This window comes from Merops nubicus, unplaced genomic scaffold, assembly GCF_000691845.1.
Source record: "Merops nubicus isolate BGI_N331 unplaced genomic scaffold, ASM69184v1 scaffold20976, whole genome shotgun sequence".
Classification (NCBI taxonomy): domain Eukaryota; kingdom Metazoa; phylum Chordata; class Aves; order Coraciiformes; family Meropidae; genus Merops; species Merops nubicus.
In genome coordinates, this window is record NW_008617560.1 from 15,632 (window position 1) to 42,361 (window position 26,730).

The following is a 26,730-nucleotide window of genomic DNA, read 5'->3' on the forward strand; positions in this document are numbered from 1 at the left end:
CTCTTCCTCCTGCCTGGCCCTGTCTTCTGCTTCCCGCTTGCGCATCTCCTCCAGCTGCTGCTGCCGTCTGCGCTCTTCATCCTGCAACTAACAGAGACACACCTTGACTTGCTTCCTCACTCCTGGGGTAAGAGGCACCAAAAAAAAAGGCAGCTCAAATATTTGTATCTAAAAGTAACTCACTCGGTAGAAAATGCTATACTGCAGATAAGTCTATATAACCTCCAGCTAGTAAGAGTATGTTTTGTTACACTGATTTCTCTAAAAAAAAAAATAAAATACATAAAATCACAAAACACACAGGGAGACATTTTTAGCAGTCATATATGGACCCCTAGCAGAAGACTCAGGTGACTCACATTCCAGACAGTTTCAGCAACCATAGTCTCATAGGTATAGTTACGTGAAATTAAATACTTGGAACCAACAGTCCACAGCTCCATCAGCCAATTGGTTTTTCATTTTGGATTAGTATTTAAGCACCGGAAAATCATGACTCATTAGTCAAAGGGTCAATCCGTTTAAAGTAACAGGCTCATTCAGCAAGTCTACAAATAGTCTCAGGAGATAAATAAAATCTCCTGCTGTATCTGCAACAGATATGTTTGGGAAAAAACAGAGAGTGAGGCAAAGAAATGTTTGACTACTGAGATTAAACAGTTCACATGAACGAGTGATGTCTAATCAGACAATACTATCCTATATATGCTTATGATAAACCCTGCACAGGCAAGGAAGCTGAGTAGCAGTCCAAACTTAGCATCATTCTCCAAAGCTAATAGTATCTCAGCCCTCGATGGACAGGAAAATTCACTGGCACAATAATATTCACAAGCAGAAATTAACTGGACTACATGTTGTGTTATTTCTTGCTGCAGCATGTGTTTTAAAGTGATTTCCTCCCACTCCTCCCCTCAAGATCCTTTAAACTGATTGGTATAAATCAGTAAATCACTGGATCTTGCTGCAAGCTGCATGTAACATGTACACTCCTCCTTGATTGCTTTTTATCATCCAGTTGCATTTACAAAGAAAGGCTCTTAAGAGACAAAACAATAACAATACAGAAAGAGAAATTTAGTTTTAATAGACTTTGTGAGAACAACCCTCATGTAGGTGTCTTTCCTCCCTCTAATTAATTAACAGGAAATGTGCCTGAAAGCAGATTAGGTTTTCTAATCAATTTTCCAATCAATTCTAAAAATAAACTTCTTTTTGGACTAATTCTCCAGTAATTATTTCCTCCCACTGTTCACATAGAATTGTACATGTACAACAGGTACTTTTGAAAACATTTGACTACATCTTCGGGCAGCTATAGTCTAAGAGCAGTGAAAACACCTCTCATTTGAAGTGTTAAAACCCATCATATTTGAGCCTGAAAGCTAAAGAACAAAATTAAGTTAATTTAAGGAGTAACTGGCAAATGTATACTGAATTCTACCTCTGAGTAAACTCCCCTTATTTAGGGCTAAAACTTTTTTAATTCTTAACCGAAAACAAGACAAAAGATCAAGCTCAGAGCAGGGAATAAAGTAGTTAACCAACTCTCTGCTTGGATTAAGACTTCTTGTCTTGGTTATTAAAAAGACATTATTTAAGCAAAGCAGACAATATTGCTGTCAAAAGGAAAGACAGCTAGTAATTCAAAAGAGTTTGTAGAGGAGAAGTAATTTCCTCTTAACAACAACAGAAAAGGCAAAAACGGCACAGTTAAATACAGGGGAAACTCCTTGACTGTCTCAATTACATTGACAAAAAATCCCTCTGAACATGGCAGTTACTGATCCTAGGTCACGGCATGGATGCCTTTGTGCTTACTAACAAATATTTCTATTCAAATGAACTTAAACAAGAAAATATTTCAAGCTAAATTAAAGGGGAAGTAGGACCATTTGTGTTTTATTTTCATGTGACATTAGCTAAAGAAAGGGAAACTGGGCAAGGTGCCCACCTGGGAACTGTTGTCAACAATAGAACCCATAATAGTTTTGAAGACACCTGTATCCTGGTCAGAGCCTATTCTAAACATAAGACCTAGTAAAAAGGCCAAAAATTATACGTATGGCACAAGTGAGAATAGAGCAACTATTAAAAGAGTGAGATTTTATTTCTTTATGGTTAGTAACTAGTTTCTACTCTAGTTTCTACCCCAGACCAAGGCAGGGAGAAGGGGGATGGTGAGGCATGCTGGGGCACTTGCAGACATTTGTAATTGCAGACTACAGCATCCAATTCAAACTTCATCCCGAATTTTCAAGATACTAAGGAAAATTAGCCTCACATCCCATTCCTAGTAAGAGGGCTATCAGATTCCCAGGTCAAATACTTCAGTTTGATACTTCTCTATCCAAATTAGTTTTCCCCTCGTTTCAGAGCCATGTTTTCATGGGATTTACTGTACTTCCAGCATTTCTCCAAAGCAGCATGTGCTTATCCTCTGTCAGGCAGAAACAACTGGTCCGTGCAGCCAAAGTGAAGGAGAGGAGCATTCTCCCAGATGTAACCGACTGGAGCAAGCTAAGCACAAAGCACTCATTCTTTCCCCCTGCTTTGGCCCAGCTCTGCTGCAAACTGCCAACAGTTTTCTTAGCTGCACAGCTCTGTGCCTGTCGCCAGCATACACCTACAGCACTATTCCTACCTAGGAGGACAAAAAAGGCCACCTTTCTTCTGAGCTATTGGGCCAATGGGCTTTTCCATATCAGAAATGTTAAGATATTCAAAGGACTGGCAGGCACCCAGAAAATCTCGGGTTCTAGACACAATTAATTTCTCCAAGCACTGCTTAGAGGTTTTTAAAAGATGTTCCAGAAGAACTTTACATTTATACCTATTTCTTCAGGACAGATAAAGCTGAGTCAGATCTGTTAGTGGTCTAGGGAATTTAAAAAGACAAACACTAGCCAAGCTGACAAATTGTGCATTAACTACTCATGACCTTTCATCAGCCGTGTAATTAGCAGAACAGCTATCACCAATGCTCACATTAGACATATTCAAAAAGCATTAAAAGTGTTTCATTCTTTTTTCTAGAGAATTACTTGGGTATATAGGATAGATGCAACTATGTGAAGAAAGTCACATGAACAGTATGAAAATAAATTAGGAAAAAGAGGTATTTGCTGGGTACAGCATTGCCCGTCATCTATTTCAGAATCAGCCTCCTTTCTTTTTTCAAAAGCTAAATTTATGAACGTAATGAATCCTCAACTGATTCAGGCCATGGATCCAGCTAGCCCAGTATTCTGTGTCTGAGGGTGGCAAGAGGAGCTGCACATGAGCCTGGCTGCCTCTGCCATTTCCCCAGCATTCAGCACGGCACTGGGGACGTCAGCAGGTACAGCCTGTGTAATCCTTTGAGGAGCTGTTGGCAGGCGTGAAGCCCGCGACCCTGTCCCCTCCATTTGTAAAGCTGCCAATGCTGTCTGCCTCCACAGCCTCCTCTCGCAGGAAGATCCACAAGCTTACAGCCTGCTTGGCAAAGTACTTTATCTACCCAGTCTCAGCTCCAGGGATCAAGGCTTAAGCAAAAAAATATAGGAGTAGTAATAAGAAAAAATATTGATAGATACTAAATCTGAGAAGTCCATGACTCCTGGCTTGTCCACTAATTCAGAAAGTTGACTTGCTGCTTCTGTTTCACTGCTGTCAACTGCTTTATGCTCTTGTACCACACAAAGCCAAACACTTTAGATAGACTTACTACATTATCTGCAGTATGAATTTTATAAGGTCATTTTTTTTTTTTTTTTAATAAAGCAGTGCCAAAAATCTAAATCCATTTTTTTGAACAGACATGTTTACAGCTTTTTCCAGCAGCATAAATTAATTAGACTAACAGGACTTGCAAGCACTACCTTTTTTTCCCCAAACTGGAATACCAATAATATAGAAATATACTTTGAAGGGTGTTTCTTCTCTAGGGGACTACAGAACTCTTTTTCCATGTACCCATTTCCAATGAGAGCAATAAAATACAGAAGTAGTTGGAGTCATAGCAACTACTGCTCCAGTTTGAAAGCCTGTCATGTTTTATATGCAAGAGAATATCATTAACCAATTGAAAATGAAATTATATGGTAACTTAATAATTGCATGTTTATGTGGCCTACTTGGCAATACCAGTTCATAAGTAATTTCTGAGTTTACAATTAATTTTTACTTTAATGGGAAAATCGTAACGCCGGTAAACAACAGGATTCCAGCATGTGCTGAAACAGTATGCTGTATTGTTAGGCTCCCAGGACAATTTCACTTCAAATTGGAAAGGAATGGTGTTGCTAGATCTCTTCTAAAACCTAAAGGGGTGGGGAAGGGAAAGGAGGAAATCTTACCTCACAGCCTGTTCATTAAAAGTTATTACTAAGACTTTATAAACATGATTGCACAAAACATCAAATACACAGTTTTATATCAGACCACGGCTACAAACAAACAGAGCCTGCAAGCAGAACACAACATCTAAAAAGGAAGGAAACACAGGGAAGGAGTCACCACATCTGGAAACATTCAGATGCATGCGTACAGTTAGCTTATGGTATCACAAGGCTTTTTGAACAACAGAGATGCCACATCATCATCCAGAGCACACAGGGTAGTTATTAGTAATATCAGGAATTGAAATGGGAAAGAGATATTGAAGAGAAAGAAACAAACATACCAAATCTAGAACAGAGATTGCTGGCACAGCAGTCTGCTGCAGGAAGTAAGAAAGGGGGAAAAAAAGAAAGATGCACAGTGAAAACAAAGATAGGTTAGACTTGTGCTATTTCAAAAGCATTTTATTTAAGTCAGTTGCTTTAGAACTAGGTACTGAATTGACATAATCCTGAGATACAGAAATGAAGACAATCAAATTATCCAAAATTTTTATCAGTATTGGTTTGACTCATTAAAAACCTCAGTAATTCTTCAGAGATGCTGCTTACTGCATCTCTAGTAGTATAGACAGCAAAACGTAATCAAAATGCAAACATTACTTCAGTTCAAGACAACTGTTATTTTTGAGTTCCAAAATGCTGGAAGAACTTTATGCACAAATAGTGTTTTAAATCCAGCACTTGCAGAGAAAAATGATACAATGTTATGCAATGCAACTGGCTTTCTATTAATGATACTTGTTTGGTTTTTTTTTTTTAGTGTGGCTACAGTAAAATTTTAAAGACTTTGTTTGTTAAAGTGGCAGCTTTACATGGATTTTTTTATGCCCATAGGTAACTGCCTGTGTGCTACAAATTACACATTAACATTGCTGGGCTTTAATGCAGCCTGTTTGCCAAGGATAGATTTAGCTTTTCCTGTCTTCAGTTTCCAAGTTTGAGGTATCTATTGTTTTACACAGTAATAAAAAGTTAGCCACAAGAAAAAAGGAAAGCAATGCAGACTGCAGTGAAAATGAGAAGAGTAAGTTTAAGAAATCAAGCTGCCAAAACAATCCTGAAACTCAAATACCACTCAAGTTGATAGCTATTTCTGAATGTCAAAAGAACCATGTCCACATACTTCTGAAAAATTAAAAATTGCTTATCACAGAATTAAGTCAACTTTTCAAGATAAACAAACCAAAGACACTCAGCATGAGACAGAGCTATTTTTTAAGCCCATCAAGGCATAATTATTGGTATATGACTTTGGTATCTGTGCTATTATTCAGAAAAGGAAAACAAATTTCTCTATGGACATTGTTTCTCAGTAATAATAGATTCAACAGATTCTGAGAGACAACAGCCATGAGCAGAGTCATAAAGCTTCACCATACTATTCAGCTCTATTATCTTATTACATGCATATTCTCAGATACTAATTAAACCGGACAGGGTGTAGCAGTTTTAACAACATCCAAAACAACATGGTTCAAGTGCTGGGGCCACCATGGAGGTGTGGTAAAGGTAGAGGTAGCAGCTGCCTTATAACCCAGCCTGTACTTGGAGCAGACCAGCAAGGTGGAATCTCAGTTCAGTTCACAGTTCCCTGCAAACAGCACGTATTCAGTGGTGTGTTTAGGTCCAAGACTATAAATGAGAACTCTCAGAGGTAAATACTTTTTTTTTTGGGTGGGGCGGGGAGAACAAAATCACACTATTTTTGCTTCTGATTTTCCTAGAGGCTTTTATAACTTCAAATGTTTTTGCTTACCTTCCTATGAGCAAACTCCTGCCATATTTAACCTCCTAATCCTACCCCAGGTACACAGCGAAATCCCTTTATCCAAAGGGAATTTCTTTCCTCGCAGCCAGAAAAGTCAACTCAACTGGCAACTTGGATTCTATAATAGCTAGCAATGATACTTTTGTAAAGCATCACTTAGCGGGTGAAGCCACTCTAAGTTATCAATTTTAAAATTCAGTGTATTTAAAAAAAGCTTCATCCTCCTTTATAAGAACATCTTAGTACTTGGACAAAGCCAGAGAACCCACCAAGACACATATCTACGATACTTTTGTCTAGAAAGGATTATCCCTTTTTACCCTTGCTCTTCTTTCTGCCTCCAGTCGCTGCATGATGAGCATAGTATCCACATCATCATCCTCCTCTTCATCATCATCTTCATCCTTTTGCTTTGATTCCTGAAGTCGCTTTTGGAACTGCCACTCCAGCATGAGCTTGCGGAGGCGGTCGTTTTCTTCTGCCGTACGATCAGGCTTGTTCTGAAGTTCCTGAATCTCTTTACTCAGCATGTCCACAATGTGCATCTGTTGCTGCTTCTCCAGTTTCTCCTTCGCGTCCCGCTTCCAGGGATCTGGAGAGAGGCTGTCACTAGAGGACAGCTCTTCCTTGCTGATAGTGATGTACTGGAGATCTCTCCGCTCAATAGTCCGAGGCTGCTGCTGGGGCTGCAACTCTCGAATGACCGTTTCTTGAGACCTCTGCAAAGTTGAAGTTTTTTCTGATTTCACTTGTTGAAGGGAAACGGGGGGAACCACAGGCTGAGCAGGAATTAGTGGCTGAGAACGCATTTGGCCCAGTTTTCTCTCCTGCTCACGACGTTTCCTTTCTCTTTCCTCTTCCAAACGTGCCTTTTCCTTCTCATACCATCGCTGATGCTCTTCTCTTTTCTTACGCTCAGCAGCAGCCACTTGGGAAGATGCTTGTGCTCCTATCTGATTTGGAGGCGGAGGGGGAGGCAGAGGCAAATCCATTTGCAGTTCATCAAATTCAGCTGCATAATGCACCGGAGGAGGTGGCGGCGGAGGGGGAAGATCTGTTCTGATGGGCTGGGAAATTGCCACTGGAGTTGGCTGGCTAGTAGCAGGAGTTTTCCAACGGCCAGGACCGCTTTTACTTAAACAAGAACCAGGCGAGACAGGTTTGGATGCATGGTTTAGGTGTTCTTGGCTAGATGTGCTCGAATCCACAGAAGAATTCATCCACTGATCAGTGTCTGATTTCCGATCGATGTACTCTACATCCTTCCGAATTACAACTTCCAAACGATTCCTCTCTGGCTGGAAAACTTTGTCTCTGAGTTCTTCCTGGGAACGAGCCACACGCTAGAAAAAATTAAACAAGGCATGTACTTCATAGTGCATCTATATGAACACACATTTAAAAATGGCTCACAAACCACATTCTTATTACTGAAGGTAATCACTTTTAGCGATTTTCAGCATTTCCATGCTCAGTAAGTTTCCCAAAACCAACAGTAAAATGCTCTCAGTTCTTTTAACTCATTCAAGTCACGGAAGGCTTTGCAACCTCTGAAGTGCCTGGAAATCCAGACTGGAGGGATGAACACAAAGCTGAGCTTAAGCCGAAAACCTCTGCAGCTCACACAATTTCTCAGGACTGTCCCTGCCACCCCCTCCCTCTGTGAGCAGGAGAACCCTGGCAGCTCGGAGGAGCAGCTCAGGCACACTCGCTCTGCAGCCTCCTTCTGGCTTGACTGGACATTCTTCCTATTGGGAAGGCAAACAGAAGGGCTGCTGAGGGAGAGACAAGGGATCCTCCCACCCTCCTCCACTGCCAGGCGAGAGGACCCGTGGGAAGCTCCGGTGATGGCAGCGCCATCCACGGGCACGGAATCTGGGCACTCGGTTCTCATTCTACCTGCTCTTGGGGCATGGGTGCATTGGGCTGCATTTCTGTCCTGTTTTTAGTGCATCAAACACCAGGTCGTTTCTTTTGTCCATGCTCAGGGTGTCACTGCACCACACGACCTCCCAAAAAGGAGTACTGCACCAAAAATGAGGTTTACCAAATCTGTTAATGATTTTCCTGAAGCAAATATTCATACTTCAAATGTTAGGAACTACTAGGCACTGAACACACAATGCACCAATTATCAATAATTGAGAGAAGACTAACAAAACAAACTCCTTTCATTTTTCCTCCCTCAATGACCCTAACCATGACCTCTAAAGAATGCCTTCTTTGAGATGAACAAGTGTATTTTTTATGCTCTATTACTCCAGCAGAGCCGAACACACAGCTATTTGTGTTAGGTTTGCTGTAAAGATGCACCTAGCCAAACAGTTTGCTAATGCCTTCAAAACAGAAAAACAGGCATTTCACATCAGTCAGTAGCTTATGGTAGCTTTTCTTACAAGCCCAGCTCTCGCTGTGAAGACTAAAAGGATATTTAAAAAAAAAAAAATAATAATTTAAAAGTCTATTTTCCTCTAATTTTCAACTTAGAGGAACTATTGTGTGGCAAGTAAAAATTGTGTACTCTTTCAGTGCTTGTAAGGAACTAAGCTTCTAGCTATTTGCTTTATGAAGATGCTTTTCTGCACTGCATTCAGCCTTAAGACCCCAGCTCAAATCCAATATCTGTCAACAGGTCTAACAGATAGAGTTCACCTCACCAGCTTTAGCCACCTCACCTAAGCTACTCACTTAAGCAGGGCAGAGATGCATGTCTTAGTGGGATGAACTGCTGCCTGGACAAATGGATAAGAACCATTCTCTGGAGGTACTAGCCTCAGCCAGTCCCACCACTGACAGTGAGCACCCAGATGTTATTAACTGTGCAGGTAAGATGAGGTGAGATGAAATCACAAAATGTGAAGGAGTTAAGAATGGAGTTAATTCAGCAAAATATTTCCATAGCTATTTGCTACAATCATTTAACTTGCAGCATTCTCCTTCAAAACTACCAGCCTACTTTGGGTAGAACAGCTGTTTTATTAACAGCTGAAATAACTAGGATCTGATATCTATAATACTGAAAGGAAAAATAAAAAAAGCTTTCACACAATTGATTTTTTGCTGAGTAATCAATAAGCAATCCTTATTTTGCTTCTATGACACAAATCTCAGGATAATTTACATGACATTGCTCTTCCAAAAGTAAAACATACTGAGCTTGGTGTAAGGCTCTGCTTTTATCACAAAATACGAAAAAAAAAGGTTTTCTCTCTATATTTTTAAGTCTGATGGATTAGAGAAAAAGATGATGCAGTGACTGGATTTGGTAGACCTAGATTTAATATCCTGTATGGATTTGAGTAAAGTCCTCATTTATAAAGAGCAGAACAACATTTTTTTTTTTTTACTTTATAAAGGTACAGTGGGGGTAAATCATTTCAGGTCAAGAAGCATCTGCATTTGGTAATAGATGCAGCTTGATTTTTTTTTATTTTTTTTTAACTGAGAGCAGGGAATGTGTTTCAGTGAAGACCTTGGATAGGTCTCAAAGTATTGTTTTATTTCATTTTTAATATTCATTTTGTCACTTAAACAATGCATCCTGCAGGCAAAGATATCTTTCCATGTAAACCTTCTTGGAAGGGTGGAAGATTTAGCTTGCTTTTCAGAAAGCCACAAAACATTTTACAAGACAAACTGTACTAACTTCTACACCCCATTACCTCTAATGGGGGATTAAAACATCTCAGATAACAGGTCTGCATAACATGATAGTATAAATTCTACAGAGGAGAATAATAATTTTAAAAAAAAAAAAAAAGCAGTAGGGTTTCTGAACCCAAGCCCATCTTGGCAAAAGTACAGTTGTTCCCCCTCTGTGGGATAGCTTGTCCTCTGCAGCTCAGAGATTATGGAGAGCTGGCTGTTCTGCAAAAATCTCTCCTGCAGTTTGGGAGTGGAAAGCAAGCAGTTTCTTTGGGGTTTTTTTTGGGTTTGGTTTGTTTTGGTTTTTACAGTGAAAGAAATTATGTCTTACCTGCATTGTACTATTGATGGAATGATTACTTTCTGCCTGGATCTGTGGTTTTTCTTCATAATTTGGCCACTGACTCTGAGCTGGACCCATTCGATCCTGGGATTTTGAAGCTGGAAATGTGAAATATTCTCTAGTATAGGTCTGTGTTGGGATGGGATAAGCTTCAGGTCGTGGGGGCAGAGTCTGTTCCTGAAAAAGGTAGAAAGAACATATGGCATAATTTTCTAAGGACACAGATCTGTATGGAGTATTTTTGTAAATGTGCATTTTCCAAATGTTTTCTTTTGGCTCATAGGAGCATTATTTGTCTGGAGCAGGAGATAAAGAGGTTGTCTAGTATGAAATATAATTGTGGTTATGACTTATGTTGTTATGGTCTGAAAATAAGTATGCAATATTGTACAAACCTAAGAAATCACACGGACAGCTTCATGAACAAATTTAATAAAAATCACTCAAAGCTGTCTCAACCTTTCATGAGCTGTAATAAGCAAAACCCCCACTCTTTCACCAGCACCAGCATTATGTTCCAATAGTTAAGTAATACACTGGTTTGACTCAAGCACACTGACGCTATTGATAGCTATGGAAAGTTTAATAGCCAGCATTTTGCTTGCCACTTCTGACCTCTGTACAAAGATTTCCAGTAGAGACTGAGGTTATTTTGGTGGTGGTTCCAGATGCATAAGCATTCTTTCCCCCGGGGCTTGGAGGCTGATCTGTTGGAAAGTTAAAAGGAAGCATTTACATGACTGTTATTTTATTAAGTTATGTCAATTATCATTAACCGTATTCACAGAGCAGCTATGATTTTTCCTTTGACCAGGTCTAATGAGAGGCTTGCTCCAAAAGTTACTGCTACATTAGCAAGTTAAACTTAATCCATTCTGAAAAACAATCACCCCCTTTTTCAATTGAGCGGCCTCTGAAATGAGTGGAGGAGGCATCTACCCCTAGGAGGAGGATGGTCTCACTTACTGGCCACGTTGGGACTGGAGCGGTGATCGGCTCTGTTCTTCATTAACCTGTCATCCCCTGGCAGCTTCTTTGGCTCGCTGTACTCTGTCCATGGCAGCTGAGGGCTCTCAGGTGACCCGTTTTGAGTGGAGTTGTTGTACAGCTCAAAACCTTCACTCTTGGGCCGGGGTTTACCTGAGCCACGGCGGTCAGAAACTGTAACAGTCGGATATCTATTTTCCCCCTTCCACTTATATTAACTACTGTCTAGCACATCCTTTTTCAAACCAGAGAATACCTTGCATTTATAATTAAAAACGAGTTCCCAGTAGAGCAAATGCTAGATTTTGAAATCTTTACTTCTTCAGATACACAATGCACTCTCGTATCCAGTACGCAGGATTCCTCTCAGTACGTTTCAAAAGAGCTTTTGAAAAGGTACCACAATATTTGGTAAAACCAAGTGCACTTTGCTGCATCTCTTGCTGACTCTCAGAGGCATATGGCATCTGGGATAGTGTTGTAAACTGTGATAATAGGGATTTACTCTTTTAACCCATTCTTTTCTATACTGTAGTGCTACCATATAGGTAGAAAAGGTCCTTCCTTACAAAATTATTTCCTTTACAATGTTATTTTTCATGAGACTTAAATATGTCTCTTGTTAGTTCACTGAAGTAGGATGATAAAATGCAACACTGGAGAAACATCCAAGAACTTAATGGTTCCAAGAACACAAACTCAAGGAGATACATTTCAGTATTTCTAATTTAAAAAAAAAATAATTAAACGGCAAAATGTATTCCAGGGGCCCCTGTTTCTATTTATTTTTCTCTTAGTAATTACACTGCATTCTCTGGTTACAAGGAAGTCATATTCCAACAGAAGAGAAGCTTTCATGAAAGGAATAAAAAAAGCTGTTGAAGTTTAATGCCCTCTGTATTCACTATATTCAAGTCATTAAAATAGAAATTACTTCAAACCAGAACTGTTTAAATGCATCATGTATTTTTTAAAAGGTACATATGCAAAGCATTTCTTTATTATTAGACTAGCATAATTCAATATTTAAAAACAGAGGAACTTGTGATAAAAAAGGAAAAGCTTCTTTTCTGTGCACTTAGGTTTCTTCTCTGATCTAATATTTCAGTAGTATTTGACAAGCTACTGTGAATTATTATAATTGCTGTGTTCTAAGACTACTGTGTTCTAAGAGCTGTTATCAACGTAAATAATAATAGCATTTTTACCTCTTTGCATCATTGGGGATGGCTGATTAAGCAGGGTTGCCAGACCATGGTAAATTGCTCCTTGTTTTGCTACTTCTAGTGTTACTACAGAACCTGTCCTCGTCATAAGTTCTGCTGCCCTGCAATAAAAGCCAAAGCAAATATAACAAAATAAAATTAGGCACACTATTACTTAGTTCTCCTTATTATAGATTTGTATGTCATGATTTCTCACATTTATTCTAGTAATATTTGACTAAACACTCTTCTTCTGATTAATACTTAACTTTAAAAAAAAAATTAAGACCATGACTAGAAGATACACTTATTAGACAACACCTACAAGGCAGTTTCTGCAGTTGAAGGTGAGAAGACAAAACATTTAAAATAGGAGCTAAATGAAGTTTGTTTAAAACTAAAGCCCAAGTGTGTAATACAGTCTCTTCTATATAAAAAAAAAAATCTGTATCATATACAGAAAATAGTACACAAACAGTTGAAATTGTTACTAAGGTTGCCCACAGGCAGTTATAAAAAGCCAAGGCAAAGCATAAAATGTTAAAAAAAGCGAGTTTCAGCCCTTTTCAGTGAATTATTACTCTAGCACTTTCTTCCTGTAAAGACACCCAAGGAAAGCATTCTGTACCTTTCCTGGGACAGGCCCACCAGACTTCGTCCATCCACACTGAGCAGCTGATCCCCTGCAGCCAGACGACCATCCTAAATGCATGTTCAGGAGAGAGGAAAATTCATGCACCAATGCTAACATGGTCTCAGTTAAAACATTTATTCACACATACTAGTAAACAATGGATTTAAAAGCCTGTCCAAAGGATCTTTCTACCTTTGAACTTCTGATGTTTAAGGATATTACTAACCACATCTGCAGCACCTCCTTTCACAACAGACTTGACGTATATTCCAAGTTTGTCCTGACCAGCACCCTACAGAGAAAGAGGCATTCATTTATTATATTTCATGTCTTAAGCATTCCACAAGCGTTTATCAGAATTTTATACAGCTAAGCAAACCTCTTAAGTTCTCATTACTTTTATATATTCTCAAGCTGGAAAAAAGCAATTATATGGAAAAGAGTTACACTAGAGTCAAAAGAAAATTTTAATATTAGGCCTATTGAACCTGGAAGCAATGTTAGCAGCAGAGAATAGTTGGTCTTAATGCAAGTTTGAACACGAAGCAAAATACATTAACTAAAACTTGTACTTTAGAAGTTGGTTCTAATCCCCTTCCAATAGGAAATATTTATTTACACTTTTACATGCATGTTATTATTTTTATACCTCTGTGTATTTTGTTCCAAAAGACTGCACTGTTTCCCTTGCTGATACCCAAACCAAACAAGGTAAATTGCAGATTACAAGAAAAAGGAATAGAAATGCTTTTTATGTTTACCAGGACTGTAAAGGAGCTAGCGTGAAGGAACCAACAGTGCCTTTAATTTTACAATAAACAAGTAAACATTGTCATTAGTAAGTCTTTTAGAGTCAACAGAGCCAGGATTTAAGTTTACTGCAAAACCATGCAATTTTATTCATAGAACATCTGCCTCAAAGTATTTGAGTGAACTTTGAAAGGACCATTAACAGTGAACTTATTGCAAGACAACCAACAGATTCAAGACAAGAGAACGTAAGCATCTATTCAAGCCATGCTGCTTGCATCATCCACATGCTACGATTTAGAAGACACCAAACAGATCAGTCTAAATGTTAGTATCACAAACCTTTAAATTGTGACTTAAAATGCAAGACAATCACTGGTGATTTCATTATCTACTATAGCAAAGGGTGCCATTTTACTCTGCAGGTCACTTAGAAGAGTGCTACGTAAGTTTTCAACAGCACACGCCTTTTAATGTAACATCTTTTTCTAAAATAACCCCCAAGTTGCTTTGATACTGAATATGCAACCTCCTCCTCTTTTTTCCCCCCTCAGTTTTTCCCAGTTCTTTTCTTCTGGCAGCAAAAGCATTCATTGCTCCCACTCTTACAATAAAGTAAAATAAAAAAATAAAGGTGAAGATTATTCAAAAGCTAGCACTATACATGGTTTTCTAAGCAAGTGAAAGTCCTATTTTTAGCCATTAAATCTTGAATTAATCCTAAATGTTCACTCAAAAGCCACAGAAAAGGAATTCCTTTGAGTCCTGTAATTCCAGATTAGCATTCTACATGCCCATATTTTTTATAATTGCTTAAGATGTACTTATGGGGGCTGGGGGGAGAAGGCAAAAAAGCAGTAGCAATAACTAACTGAAGTAAGGACACTTTCTTTGTCTGGAAAGAATATAAAGGCAATTAAAAAAAAAAATGTACTTATTAATTTATTGTTCCAAAGGGCTCTAAGGAATCATCAAGTGAACTGTACAATACTTTTAACTGTAACCAATTTTTTTATAAAAAGTTATAAGAAACAAGTCAGAAGACAGCTAAATATAATGAAATGTGAATCATGCTTCATAAATCTCTTTTTCCCCCTGAGCAACAAAAAAAAAACACATGGGGAAGGATGATCTTGTTGACAGAATACTTAGACTTCCAAGACAGATGTGGCAAGATCTCTTACTAGGAGTTCTTCAAGACTTTAAGGTGACACTGGATCAGAAAATACTTGTCCTTGTGTATTAATAATTGCTTCAACAATGGATAGGAATTTGTCAGTTTTCACAAGGAAAGGAAGTTTCCAGAGAAGTCCTAAATGAATGTGTTGTTCACCATGTTCATAAGTGTTTCAGAAAAAGGACAAACAATAATGATAAATCTTCTCTCCAATAAATTTAGTTACAAGTCAAAACCAAGAACTGAAGAAAGACTATATGATGCTGAACACTTCAGCAACAATGGACAGAAAATGTATTTCACTGGTGCAAATGTGAGGTAATGCTCCAATCTTGTGAGCGACCAGTCCCCATCAAGGCACTGTCTTCAGAAGCAGTTGCCACCTCCCCTTGATGGGAACGGAAATTTAAGATGATTTGTCTTATATACTCCTCCTTCTGCCTCCAACCTCTAAATATACCTAAGGGGAAGCTCCTTTAGTTCCAAAGGACAAGAGTTGACAGCAGCACACCCACCCACACTTACGCATCACATAGTTACATACATAAAATGCAGGAACCAAACAGCAGCTTTTCTTGGTGGCTTAACTAACTAGAAGCCTCTGAAGCCACCTGGGATTGATACTGCTTTTATTCGGTCCTAACTTCAAAGGATGCTAGCAAGAATCTCCACCCCCTTGGATCCAGGAATTCAAAGATGTGCCTAACACAGTCTAAGATTAGGTAAAACCAGCAAGCCTTTGGAATAGCATTGACACTTTTTAAAAGTGCACCTATTAATTAAGCAATTTTGGGATCCTGACTTTGGTGCTCCGGAATTACATTAGACACTACATCCACACACATCACCTTTCCTATGCTCACTCAGGATTGCTAGTGCATACTGTATGAAGTTGAATCCTTCTGTTTAAGCCCACGTGCACTGGTTTGCAGACAGCAATGAGGTAAACATTCACAATTGTGCAAATATCCATATAATTCTTTCCAAAAAAAACCCTAATAGTCACCAAGACTAAATAGTCACTAAAAATCTAAAAAGGTTCAGTTTTAGAAAATGGTTCCAAACTCTGATTACTTCGAGGCTCAGAGAATAACAAGGATGATTAGAAACACGGAAGAGCTTTCTTGAGACAATCAGCTAAACAAATATGGACTCCTCATCCTAGCAACAATCAAGGAACTGAAGGTTTACCAGTGTTTATGAGTGGCATAAATTGGATTATTTATCATGTCTCTTATCAGCCAACAGAGGAAGCTTTATTATACACACTATCACAGTTAGCATATTTTAAAAACTGAAAACCAAACCAAGTACAACAACAACATCTCAATAGGGTTTCATGATTGAACTGGGAAACTGACAGGAACAAGACTGCTGTAGATGTCGAAATGTAAACATGCACAAAAAAAGATCATAGATTCATGGTATGGCCATTCAAGGGCTTTCAGAGAAAGAACAAAACAAACAAACAAAAAAAACCAACAAAAACAACACCCCCCCAAACAAAAAAACTCCAAACAGCCAACCACCAAACAAAACCCCAGATATAATGCACTCTGAAAAATTCTGAAATTATAAAAAGCTAGAAGCCAGGACGAACCCTCTTACACTTGTTGTGTTGTGTTCTTTTGTTAAATACCCCACAGCTGGATGATACCAGATCAGATGGGTTTTTGCTTTAACTGTTCCTATACTCTTCAGCCTTGCAGTAATTCATTACAATTTGAAGGAGCTGACATTTTACTCCTTGTTGCTTCTTTTAAAGATGTTTTTATGAAGTCTCTACAGTTTGTCAACCCCTTCCCTGTTCTTGTAAGAGAAGTTACAAACAGATGTGTTAGATCCAAGTTATCTCACTTAATACAAAACTAATGAATTTTGGAAGCATAAAAAATGATTGAAAAATAAATCTCCATTCAGATTACATAAAAGAAAATCATTATCAGCTACTGCATCTACTCACATATTATTAGAACAAATTACTTCCTTCTCTAATTCACATGCCATGTAATAGATTTCTAAAAACATGCCTGTGCTCCCACTTATACTTGGGAAGACTTCTCACTAAGCATCCTCAAAAGTTAAGTTGTCATCTTCCTTCAACTTTTACTCTAAGTTTTGTAGTAATCTGAATCCAAATGCTTAATTTTCTATTGAAACCGACTCAATTTTTCTTCAGTTTCATCCTCCAGGAGACTCCATCAGAAGGAAGGGTACAGTTATTAAGGACACAGACACAGAAAGGATGTTAGTATTTACATATTAAGACAGGCATACTAAAGTCCAAAGTGAGCAAAATTCTCATACATACCACAGGGGTTTTTCTCCTATCATTTACTGACATAACAACACCACAGGTTTCTTTGTAAACTGCTTATTAACCTTCTTTTCTTTGAAAGGAATGTGAAGGTCACCTTAACCAAAACTATTATCTCAAAAACAAAACAGAGCAATGGCATGTGTGTATCTGTAACAGTAATACAGCAGACATTCTTTTCAGTTCACTTTATTTTCTCCAGTTCTGAATACCAAAAGCATGTCTATTTGTAAGGCTGTTAGTCTGAACAGAACACAACTGTAGAGAAGTTAGATGGCTGTGGAAAGGAAGAATGAAGCAAGCATAAAAAGATGGTTTATTCCCCTCTGCCTCCCAAGATTAACATACTGGAACTTATAGCCCCTTTTCTCAAACATATGTAGCCAAATACAAAACTCAGAAAAACTTTAAAAGTATTAAAAAAAAAAAGGCAGTAAATTCAAGATTTAAAAAAAAGTGTCATCCGCAGTAGTAAACTCTCTAGTGCTATCAATTTAAATGTTTTCTTTCACACTTCAAGCAACTTTTACCCTCAATCCTTGCAGAAAGTGAAATAATAGTATCCTGTGGAGGAAAAATTTGAGAAATCCTTCCCCTAAAGTAGTAATTTCAGGAAAATTTTCAGGTTGTGTTACTGGAAAAAAACCACAAACCTACTACTGCTGTTTCTGTTCCCTTGGGTGACAATGCTGCTCAACTAAACTGCATGAGCATAACACTCAACACTAAAGACCTCCTTAGCTTAGATCTAAAAGGCATCTGTTGTTACAATGCATAACCAAAGCTGAGAACTAGAATCAGACAAAAATATTAAAAATTCTGATACCTTACGTACATTAGACAGAAAGCTTCAAAATGAGAAACACCTCCATTCTGTGTTTTTACAATGCAGTTAAATAATCAGCACAAAAGAACAACCCAGATCAAAAAAACTACATAAAGCCCCAAGAACTAAATTTGGAGGCCAGCAGTAGGGCACTACTTACACATTTCAGTATTCTTTTAAAGAATGTTGTATTAAAATAATTACTAGCAGTGCACTCATACAGTGTCAGACAGAAACCCACCTGCCTGCTCCCTTGCTGTCTCACGCTTGGACCTGCACAGGCAGCACTGTCATGGCAGGTCCCATGACAGACTTGGCTGAAGGCTAAGCTGACCCCCACTCCCAAGTCACCCTTCTCCAAATAAAAGCTTTGTTTTCAACCAAATCAGCTTACCCAAGCTGTTTACAGCACAGCATGACTGTTCATAACCTGTTGTACTGGAAAGGTGGTTGCTAGAAGGGGCCTGGATCAATAAAGAGGGGTGACATTATTCTTGTTAAGCTGTTGTGCCAACTTTTATCAAGTTACAGCAACTCCGTACCTGTGCTAACAATCATGTAATTGTCAGGGGCTCTGAATACACAGAGCAAATATCAGGTAGGCTTTTCACATCAGACCCCAGTCTGGGTGTTTTCACTGCTGGAAACCAAGCACCCTCTTTGAGAAGGAAAATAAGAGCCAGGATTTGTTAATCTTTTAAATGTAAGAACATTCACCCATGTTCAGAGCACACCTGTGAGCTTCCGCCAGGGAAGTCTTTTTAATAAGCAATACAAAAAATGCCAAGGAAGTTTGATCTAACAGTGAACACTTCAGTTTAGACACTGCCCTGCCCAAATGGGTTAAAACCCCGTCATACAAAATCATTAGTGTTTCTCTGCTGCGGCTTTAGACCCCCTTATTTGGTAGATAACCTAATTTTTAACCAAACAATTTAAACTGTTTTGAATTTCTAAATCCTGCTATAGGTCAACTATTGACTTTTCAATCAGCTTTGATCAGTGTTTGCAGAGTAGTAGTATTCTAGTGGAAGCTGAGTGCCAAAACAACTGCAAAACCAAAGAAAAACCCCAAACCCACATACACACGTATTTCCACACAGAGAAGCAAACTACACAGCAGAAAAACATCTTTATTATAAGCTTCTGATAGCCTGCATGGTAAGTGCACTCCAAAAGACACTTCCCAACTTTTTCCTTTTCTAGATGTAAAAAATACAAGTCACCCTAAGCTTTGCAAGGGATGGGGATGAATAGCATATCTAGAACCAAAGTAAATGCATCCTGTTATTTTTTTTAGCACACCTTTACTGATGTAATTACACAGTGGGATAAAAACATCCCCCTTTTCCCCACAGAAAGCTTAATTAGGTCTCTGGGTAAATACATGAAAAGATTCTTGAAAATAATCTTCTCCATGCTTGGGCTTACTCATCTTTTAAGACAGATGTACATAGCCAACACATCTGGGAAAAAAAGGAAAACCACAAGGTCCAGTGTCCAGAATGACACCATTTATTTGCAACAGATGCAACATCTGTATAATATTTTTCTTACCATCTTACACTTAACTTAAAATGTAATTTAATGCTTTAAAATAGTACAAATTGAAAGATTTGTACTTGTCAGTTTGGCATACACTTTAGTCAGAGTATGAGAATAATTAATCCTAAATTTGCTGTGACCTACAGGTTGCTGAAGAAATTCTATGAAAATGAGGAACTTTCACATTTAGATGGAATTTTAATAGATCTTCTAGTCCTGCTTGGGAGGCAAACACAGGCTGTTTCTCCATAGGTCAGACTGCTTAGAATGGTAACTCAGGTCTTTATCCTAAATCTAATGAAGAATATACTGGTAAATGTTTAAGTGACCAGACTGCATTGTAAAAAGTAAATAAACAGTAAGTCCTCCTCACTGAGAGCATAAGTAAAAAGGAGCTACAAGTCAACAGGATAAGCAAAAGCCTGAGGTATGAAACACTATCAATAAATCCAGCAATTAAAACTCACCAAAAGTTCCATTTCCCTTAGATCTGGCTTTATTACATCTGTGTTACCCACATACTGTGTAAACAATATCTCAAATGAGACAGAAGATAGGTAAGCTTTAAGAAAAGAGGACTAGCTTTATTTTTGTCACAGGTATTTTGTAGTTTCAGGTAGTTCTTAGAACAAAACCGTGTTTAGAAAAATCTTACAAGGTGGAATCTGAAATTACAACCTGAGGATATAAATAAGAGCAAGAAAATCAAACACAGAGAGACTTGTTAATTTGGTACAAGTTTAGGTGATGATGATTGTTGGGAGTTTCACACCAGTACTGTTCATCGGTCACAGGCTGCACAGTCCATGCAGGTGTCACTCTTCATTTGAAACTAAATGAAAACTTCAAATTATTGACTTGGTACTAATTAGGTCTTAGTGTAAAGCACTGATCAACAACATTCAGCTACATTTCAATCTAACACACATACAGAAAACTTAATTATAACATGAGAGAATTATTTTTCTGATGGTTTGTAGCTGAACTGGCAAGAGACTCTCTCAATTAACTGAGTAGACCTTACACACGGAACGACACTGAATCTTCTGCATCTGAAGTCTATGTGTTTAATAAATATTGTAATTCAACTCCAAACCACTATAAACTGATGAGAAAAAAGGTCTTGTGCCCCCTCTAGTACCTAAATAAGAATATTTTATAAAATACTTATGCAACTTCCTAAATAAATTCTTTTCAAAGAAAAAAACCCTGACTAGCAGTTAGAAGAAACTAAAATTGCAGACTATATTCAAAAAACAAAATAACACATATAAACACTAAAATCAAAGAGGATTCCATGCAGAAGAAAGAAGTACCTTCTACACATAAGAGAAAAATCAACAGTAGTTATTTTCATTTGTTTCAGAGGATGTTTTATCTTTCCTTCATCATGTCAAATTACAGAAAAAAGCCAACCAAAAAGTCTCAACACACTCGCAGTCTCAACAGAAATTTGTCTGAAAATATGACCAAAGACTGTGGAGCAAAGCACAGTTAACCAGATGGAAATTCAGCAAGAGCCTTCAGCTCTTTCAAAAAAATAATAATAATTAAAAAAAAAAATCTCTGAGAGTAATGAATTCAAACAGACAACAAAAAAGGGTTAACATTAAAATCTCACCTGAGAGACAATAACTTCTACATTTTTAAATTATATATATAATATAAATAACGTTGGCATATACTAACAGACAGGTTTTCATATATACACACACATATATAGTGTTCTTTACTTATTTAGAAAAACTACTGGTTAAAATACTTACAACAGGAAAATTAAGAAGTAACAACTTCAATCTCTAGAATGCTGATACCATATACTTAAGATTTACAGCACTGACCTAGGGTAGGGGTGAAACTAAATCAAAGTGTCCAATGCCAGATTCCCTTATCAAAAGGGAACCTGAAAGATGAAGAAAATAGCAACCCCCCAAATATGAGATTTGTTTACAGAATTTCTAGTCTTTAAGACACACAGACGGTAACCTCAAAAAAATTTGCTGTGAGCGGGAGGATGAAAGCAAAACAAAGTTGATACAACAGAGCCAAGTCAATCACACATTTAATGAATCACAAGGAACAAAAAAGAAAACAACACACCAAAAATACGCTCAGCTCACTAAGTTTTATGGCAGACAAAGATACACAGAGATTTCATACCTGTTGTCCAAAAGGCTATTAGTCCTTTTAAAGCCTGGTACAATTCTCTGCTTGACTATAAAAATTCTATCAAGTTAAAGAGGCTGAAGGACAGAGCTGGATAAAGCAATCTGACTCTTGAAACACTCTAACAAGGAGGAAGTAATTTACCATCACATCCCCTAATTATCTGCATCATCTATCAAGCAACACATCAATGTACAGTAGTCCATACATGTTTTCACAGCTAGCATAATTTTGCATGCCCTTCCATGCTCTAACAGGATTGTGCCCAAAATACTGCATCTGTTTAAAAAAAAAAATCACTGTGAGAATTCTAGAGATAGAAAAGGCAGCTTTAAAAGAAAAATAATTTACAGCTTCTTCTGTGGAGTTATCAGACCAATAAGGAAAGAAACAAGATAAACTACAGTGATCTGAAAAAAGAAATAGCCAGTCCTACATCAGAAGGATTTAAAATTGAGGATGTACAAGACTACAGTAGTAACGAATTAATAAAAATGACAGAACTAAAAGAAGTATTTAAGGAAAACAGATTTTATTACCAGTGCTGCTATGTCACAAGCTGAGTTTTGTAAGACTTCCTTGTCCGTAACAAGCACAGGCAACTTTTGCTCAGGTACATTACGCCAGTCACAGTCAGAACACGCTGTACAGAGCAACTGTACATCAAGTAGCAGTTTGCGTAACAGGACCATCAGATACAGCCTTCTTAGCAGCCACGACACAGCCAGCCCACACCACAGCTGGTGACTCAGTGGCCATGGAAGCACTCAAAGCAGGCAGAAGAAATCCTGCCTGTGGAAATAGCAGGCAGCTCCTTCTAGCGAGTGCCAACACCCAGGTGGGGTCCCAAGCGAGCCACCCATGCCACGCCACACCACGCCACATGGGGACCTGCCACCAGCAGCACGGACAGGCTGGAGGTGCTGAGACAGCACACAGCCCCACCAGCACCCCAGTCTACAGGTATCAGAGTGGGAATGAAGGTCCATCTGTTGATGAGGTGACAACCTCTAAACAGTTAAGCTACACCCATCCTGAAACATCACACCCTAGAACTAGCTTAGGAGGATCACAAACTGATCACTAACTGCAAGGTTAGTCATATTCTCGCAGTTTTATTGGATCTGTAGTACGACCAAGTTATTTCAGTAACTGTCATTAGAATTAGAACTATGAAAACTATTACAAAAACACTTTTCTAGTTGTTAGGAACAACAGCAAAATTGTAGCAATTAAGGAACAACTATGCAACCGCAAACCATATCTGCAGGTATGGCACCTAACCAAACCAGTAACGCTCCAATTCAGTCTTGTCATTACTTGTTCTACGCCACCATTTGCCCATACCTGTTTAGCTTCACATACTTTATAACACTCCTGTAAAACTGGAGTAATGAACCGCTTCCAATAAAGACTCGCAGAGTCATATTTGATTCAAGAAGAAAAAAGCACTTCAATAACAAAGATTCTTTTAAAAATGTTACACATATTAAAAACTACTTTTATTTACATAAAAGTCAAGAAAGTCTTACTAATGACTTTCCAGTACTGAATTGAAGATTCCTGTCTTAAATATATGAAAATTTTAATGACTGCAAGCATCACATAAATAGTAATACAAAAATGTATCTTCATTCTGCAACTATAGTTTGACTGAATCCACAAAAAAAAAAGAAAGCGTCACACAGGTACCAACCTCTTCAGAGTAATATTCCGATTTAAGTGGCTTTAGATACCATGACTACATATTAAAAAACTCCAATGGTTCACATAAAACATCAGAGACTTTTTATTAAAAAATAATTTTCAATTATTTATTGGATCTTGCATAATTATGCAAACATTTTAAAGAATGTTATTTTAATAATGCATATATAACATCTACGTGTATGTATATGCATAAACAAATATATCTTGCTGAAATACTAGGACCTGCTAGCTCTCATAACATTTAGAGGATGACACCATTTCCCCAAGTTAGTCTCTTTTGTTAACCTTCTGTTGTATTTTATAGATGAGAAACAGAGTAAATCCCTGCAACTAAAATGTCTTTAGAGAAAACAGGACAGAATTGTAGCTGTAAAGCCTGATACCAGCCATCAGGCCTGAAATCTTTTATCTGCTGATGTCCAGAGTAGAATTTACTGATTTTTATCAAGATTAATTCTCTAATCCCAGACTCCCAAGTTTACATAGAAGGTCTCTAAGTTTTTATAAACATCCTTAAAGGCAAGTTTATGCAACAAAATCAAGTCTCAAGCTGACCTCCCTGGCAAGTACTTTGCCTAGAAGCATTTAAATAACCCAAACTTGTAAGCATTTTAGAGAATACCAGTTTACTAAACTACCCAGACAGCTTACAAATGTATTCTTTCTGAGGCAAAAGCAAAGCTTTCTGCTCACCCAAACACTCTCGTTCCCTAAAGCCGCATACATTTTGTAGGCCGCATCTGGATGAGTACATATTTAAGTACTTTATGTACTGAAAATACTGCGCCTATGACTCACTGAACTACTTAGTGTCAGCCCAGAGGAATGAGAAAGACCGACTTTGTAGCTACTGGTCCCGCCTCCAGTGAGGCCAAACTTCTCTGGACTGGAAGATCAGAAAAGACTCACTTTGTCAGAGGAAGCGAAGGCTTTGGCCACCTCAAGACCAATGTAAAGACTTTGGAAATCTGTGATCATCAGACAGAATACTTCACAGCATGCCCTAAATCATTTCCAAATACAAGTGAAGTGGACCAGCCTACTGTATGTAAAAAACTGATCTGTTAGTTGTGGCTACAGCTGCTACGAGTCACATCATACACTGACTTAGAACTTTAAAAATGACCCATGCTCCACATATGTAAACTTCTGCTTTCCCTTCAAATTCTCCTCTGGGGAGGGACAACATGGGATGACCAAACATTTTTAGATTTGGACAAACTATAGCCACCAGTGGGCAAAACATTTCTAATTAAACAAAACAGGCAGTACAGATTCAAACTTTGGTGACAATCAACAATATTCACATCAGGCAGAGAAACATCAAGCATTTCACATCTACAAACTATTCTGTTGGAGCTTTAAGTTGCACTGGGTGGAAAAACAGATGAGTAAGTGTCTTCCTATTCACAAGGAAAAAAAACTAGATTGCAAGTAGCACAATATCATGGGACTTGGAAGCATCCAACAACCTAGAAACTTTACATCCAGTGTATCTAGAAGCTCTACTTACAAATAGCCTCAAAAGGAGTGAATAGAAAGGACTGAAGAGTTTTGTTGTTACCCTTAATGGAATAAAGGTTACCTATTACTTTTTATAAAAGAATGTTTGCAATGAAGATTGACTTGCACAAAACAAGCAAGAGAATATACCCTCTATCTTCCTAAAGCCTGCTTCTCCCAGGGGATAAAACCAAAGGAACACAGCAGGATGTTCGGTAATGGACTGCCTAAAATGGCATTAATAAAATATACAGTACTCTAGTCTTAAAAAACAAAAACAAAACACAAAAAAAACTCCAAAACACTCCAAACAACAACAACAAAAAACCCCAAAATGCCAACAACCCCAAATTATGGTATTCAGAAGCCTTAATAAGGCAATTAGGAAAGCATGGAAAGCAGGCATGCTGACATGTATAGTTGTAGTGTCTTCTGTGCTAGATACAAGGATATCAATTTGCAACAATGTGATTTCTTTCACACTCTGGAAATCCAGCGCTTCTAAAAAACATCATTGACGGAAACAAAAGGAACCAAATGAACTGGCTGAAGCAATTGTGTTGAAGTCTCATTCTGAGACTGGACTCAAATGCAACAGTGCCTACCTAACTGTACTTTACTCTCGCTCTCATGACATGGAAAAATTGGTATGTAAAGGGAAAAAGATTCATGTATGACACTGGCTTAGTCTCTTACAAGTTTTGTTCATTAGATTTTAACCTTTCTGAAAAGGAAGCCTTTTATCATTGGAAATGCTGCAACTTAAGGTTCATATGATATTCTACAAATGCATGAAATTGGTAAAATGCATTAATTTTTTACAAAGGAAATTAAACACACGGGCTTGTTCTGATTCCTTTGTCAAAGGAAAAAGAGATTTTGTTGAGCTCAAGGAAAACCCATTGCTGGAGCTCCATTTCCCCAAACAAGGGTTAACTTTTTAATGTACGTTTGCCATAAACACCCTATGAGAAGTGGCAGACTGAGGGCTATTCATAGTTACATATCAATCTACAAGCTGTATTGCAGACATGGCGAGGCTCTTCCCTCTTAAGGCAGCTCTGAGCTAATGCCACAGCTTAATTAGGTCTGTGGACAGGACTTTACAGGCAAGACATACTGGACAATCTAATTTGGAAAAAAAGCCCACCCTGTCTCTTTGCACTGTTTCCGAATAACGGCTCTTGACTCCATGGCTAAGGACAAATTACCAGTGAAAAACATGTCACAGCACCATCTTCCAACTAAAGCTGCTCTGCAGTTGCAGATGGATACAACTTCATCAGCCATTAGTGCACACAATATCCCATACTATTAAGCACCTAAATTTCCACTCCAGTTCAGAGTATTATTCATACAGGAAAAGGTCTACACAGTATTTGTTAACTTCTGAAAGTCTTTTTCATTAATAGGAATAAAAATTTTAAAATTAAAATGCCTTATTAACATGTATCTAAACAGAATTTTGGAATGTATTTGAATGCCAGAACTGAATGAAGTCTGGTAGAGGAATTCTACCTAAAGCAGACGTGCACTGTAACTTTTGCAGTCGTGCTAGCCAGTGCAAGGAAGAACTGGCATATGAATCTTAATACCCGCTTTTCTCCAGAAGGCATGAAATACAAGTGTCTGGGTTACCCATTTGCACCACCAGTCTAAATACAAGCAAAGAAAAAAAAAAAAGAGAAAAAACACTCTACTTGAGCAGAGCTGCAGTCTCATAGCTAGTGAGAAGAAAAATCATGCTGTGCTGGCATAAGCTTTATTTTTTC

At 38.0% G+C, this 26,730-nt stretch overlaps 1 protein-coding gene across 1 annotated transcript in view; it reads right to left on the reverse strand.

Moving 5' to 3' along the window:
* The window catches only part of MLLT4 (myeloid/lymphoid or mixed-lineage leukemia (trithorax homolog, Drosophila); translocated to, 4), a gene marked incomplete at its 5' end in the record, with an annotated part of 83,155 nt that overhangs the window by 9,275 nt on the left and 47,150 nt on the right, over positions 1-26,730 (reverse strand). Inside the window, 8 exons of the mRNA XM_008943195.1 lie at positions 1-87; positions 6,471-7,493; positions 10,127-10,315; positions 10,754-10,845; positions 11,105-11,299; positions 12,334-12,452; positions 12,959-13,032; positions 13,191-13,256. The exon at positions 1-87 is cut by the window's left edge and continues 1 nt beyond it. Coding sequence (XP_008941443.1) covers positions 1-87; positions 6,471-7,493; positions 10,127-10,315; positions 10,754-10,845; positions 11,105-11,299; positions 12,334-12,452; positions 12,959-13,032; positions 13,191-13,256 — 1,845 coding nt within the window. The remainder of the gene's footprint in view (positions 88-6,470; positions 7,494-10,126; positions 10,316-10,753; positions 10,846-11,104; positions 11,300-12,333; positions 12,453-12,958; positions 13,033-13,190; positions 13,257-26,730) is intronic.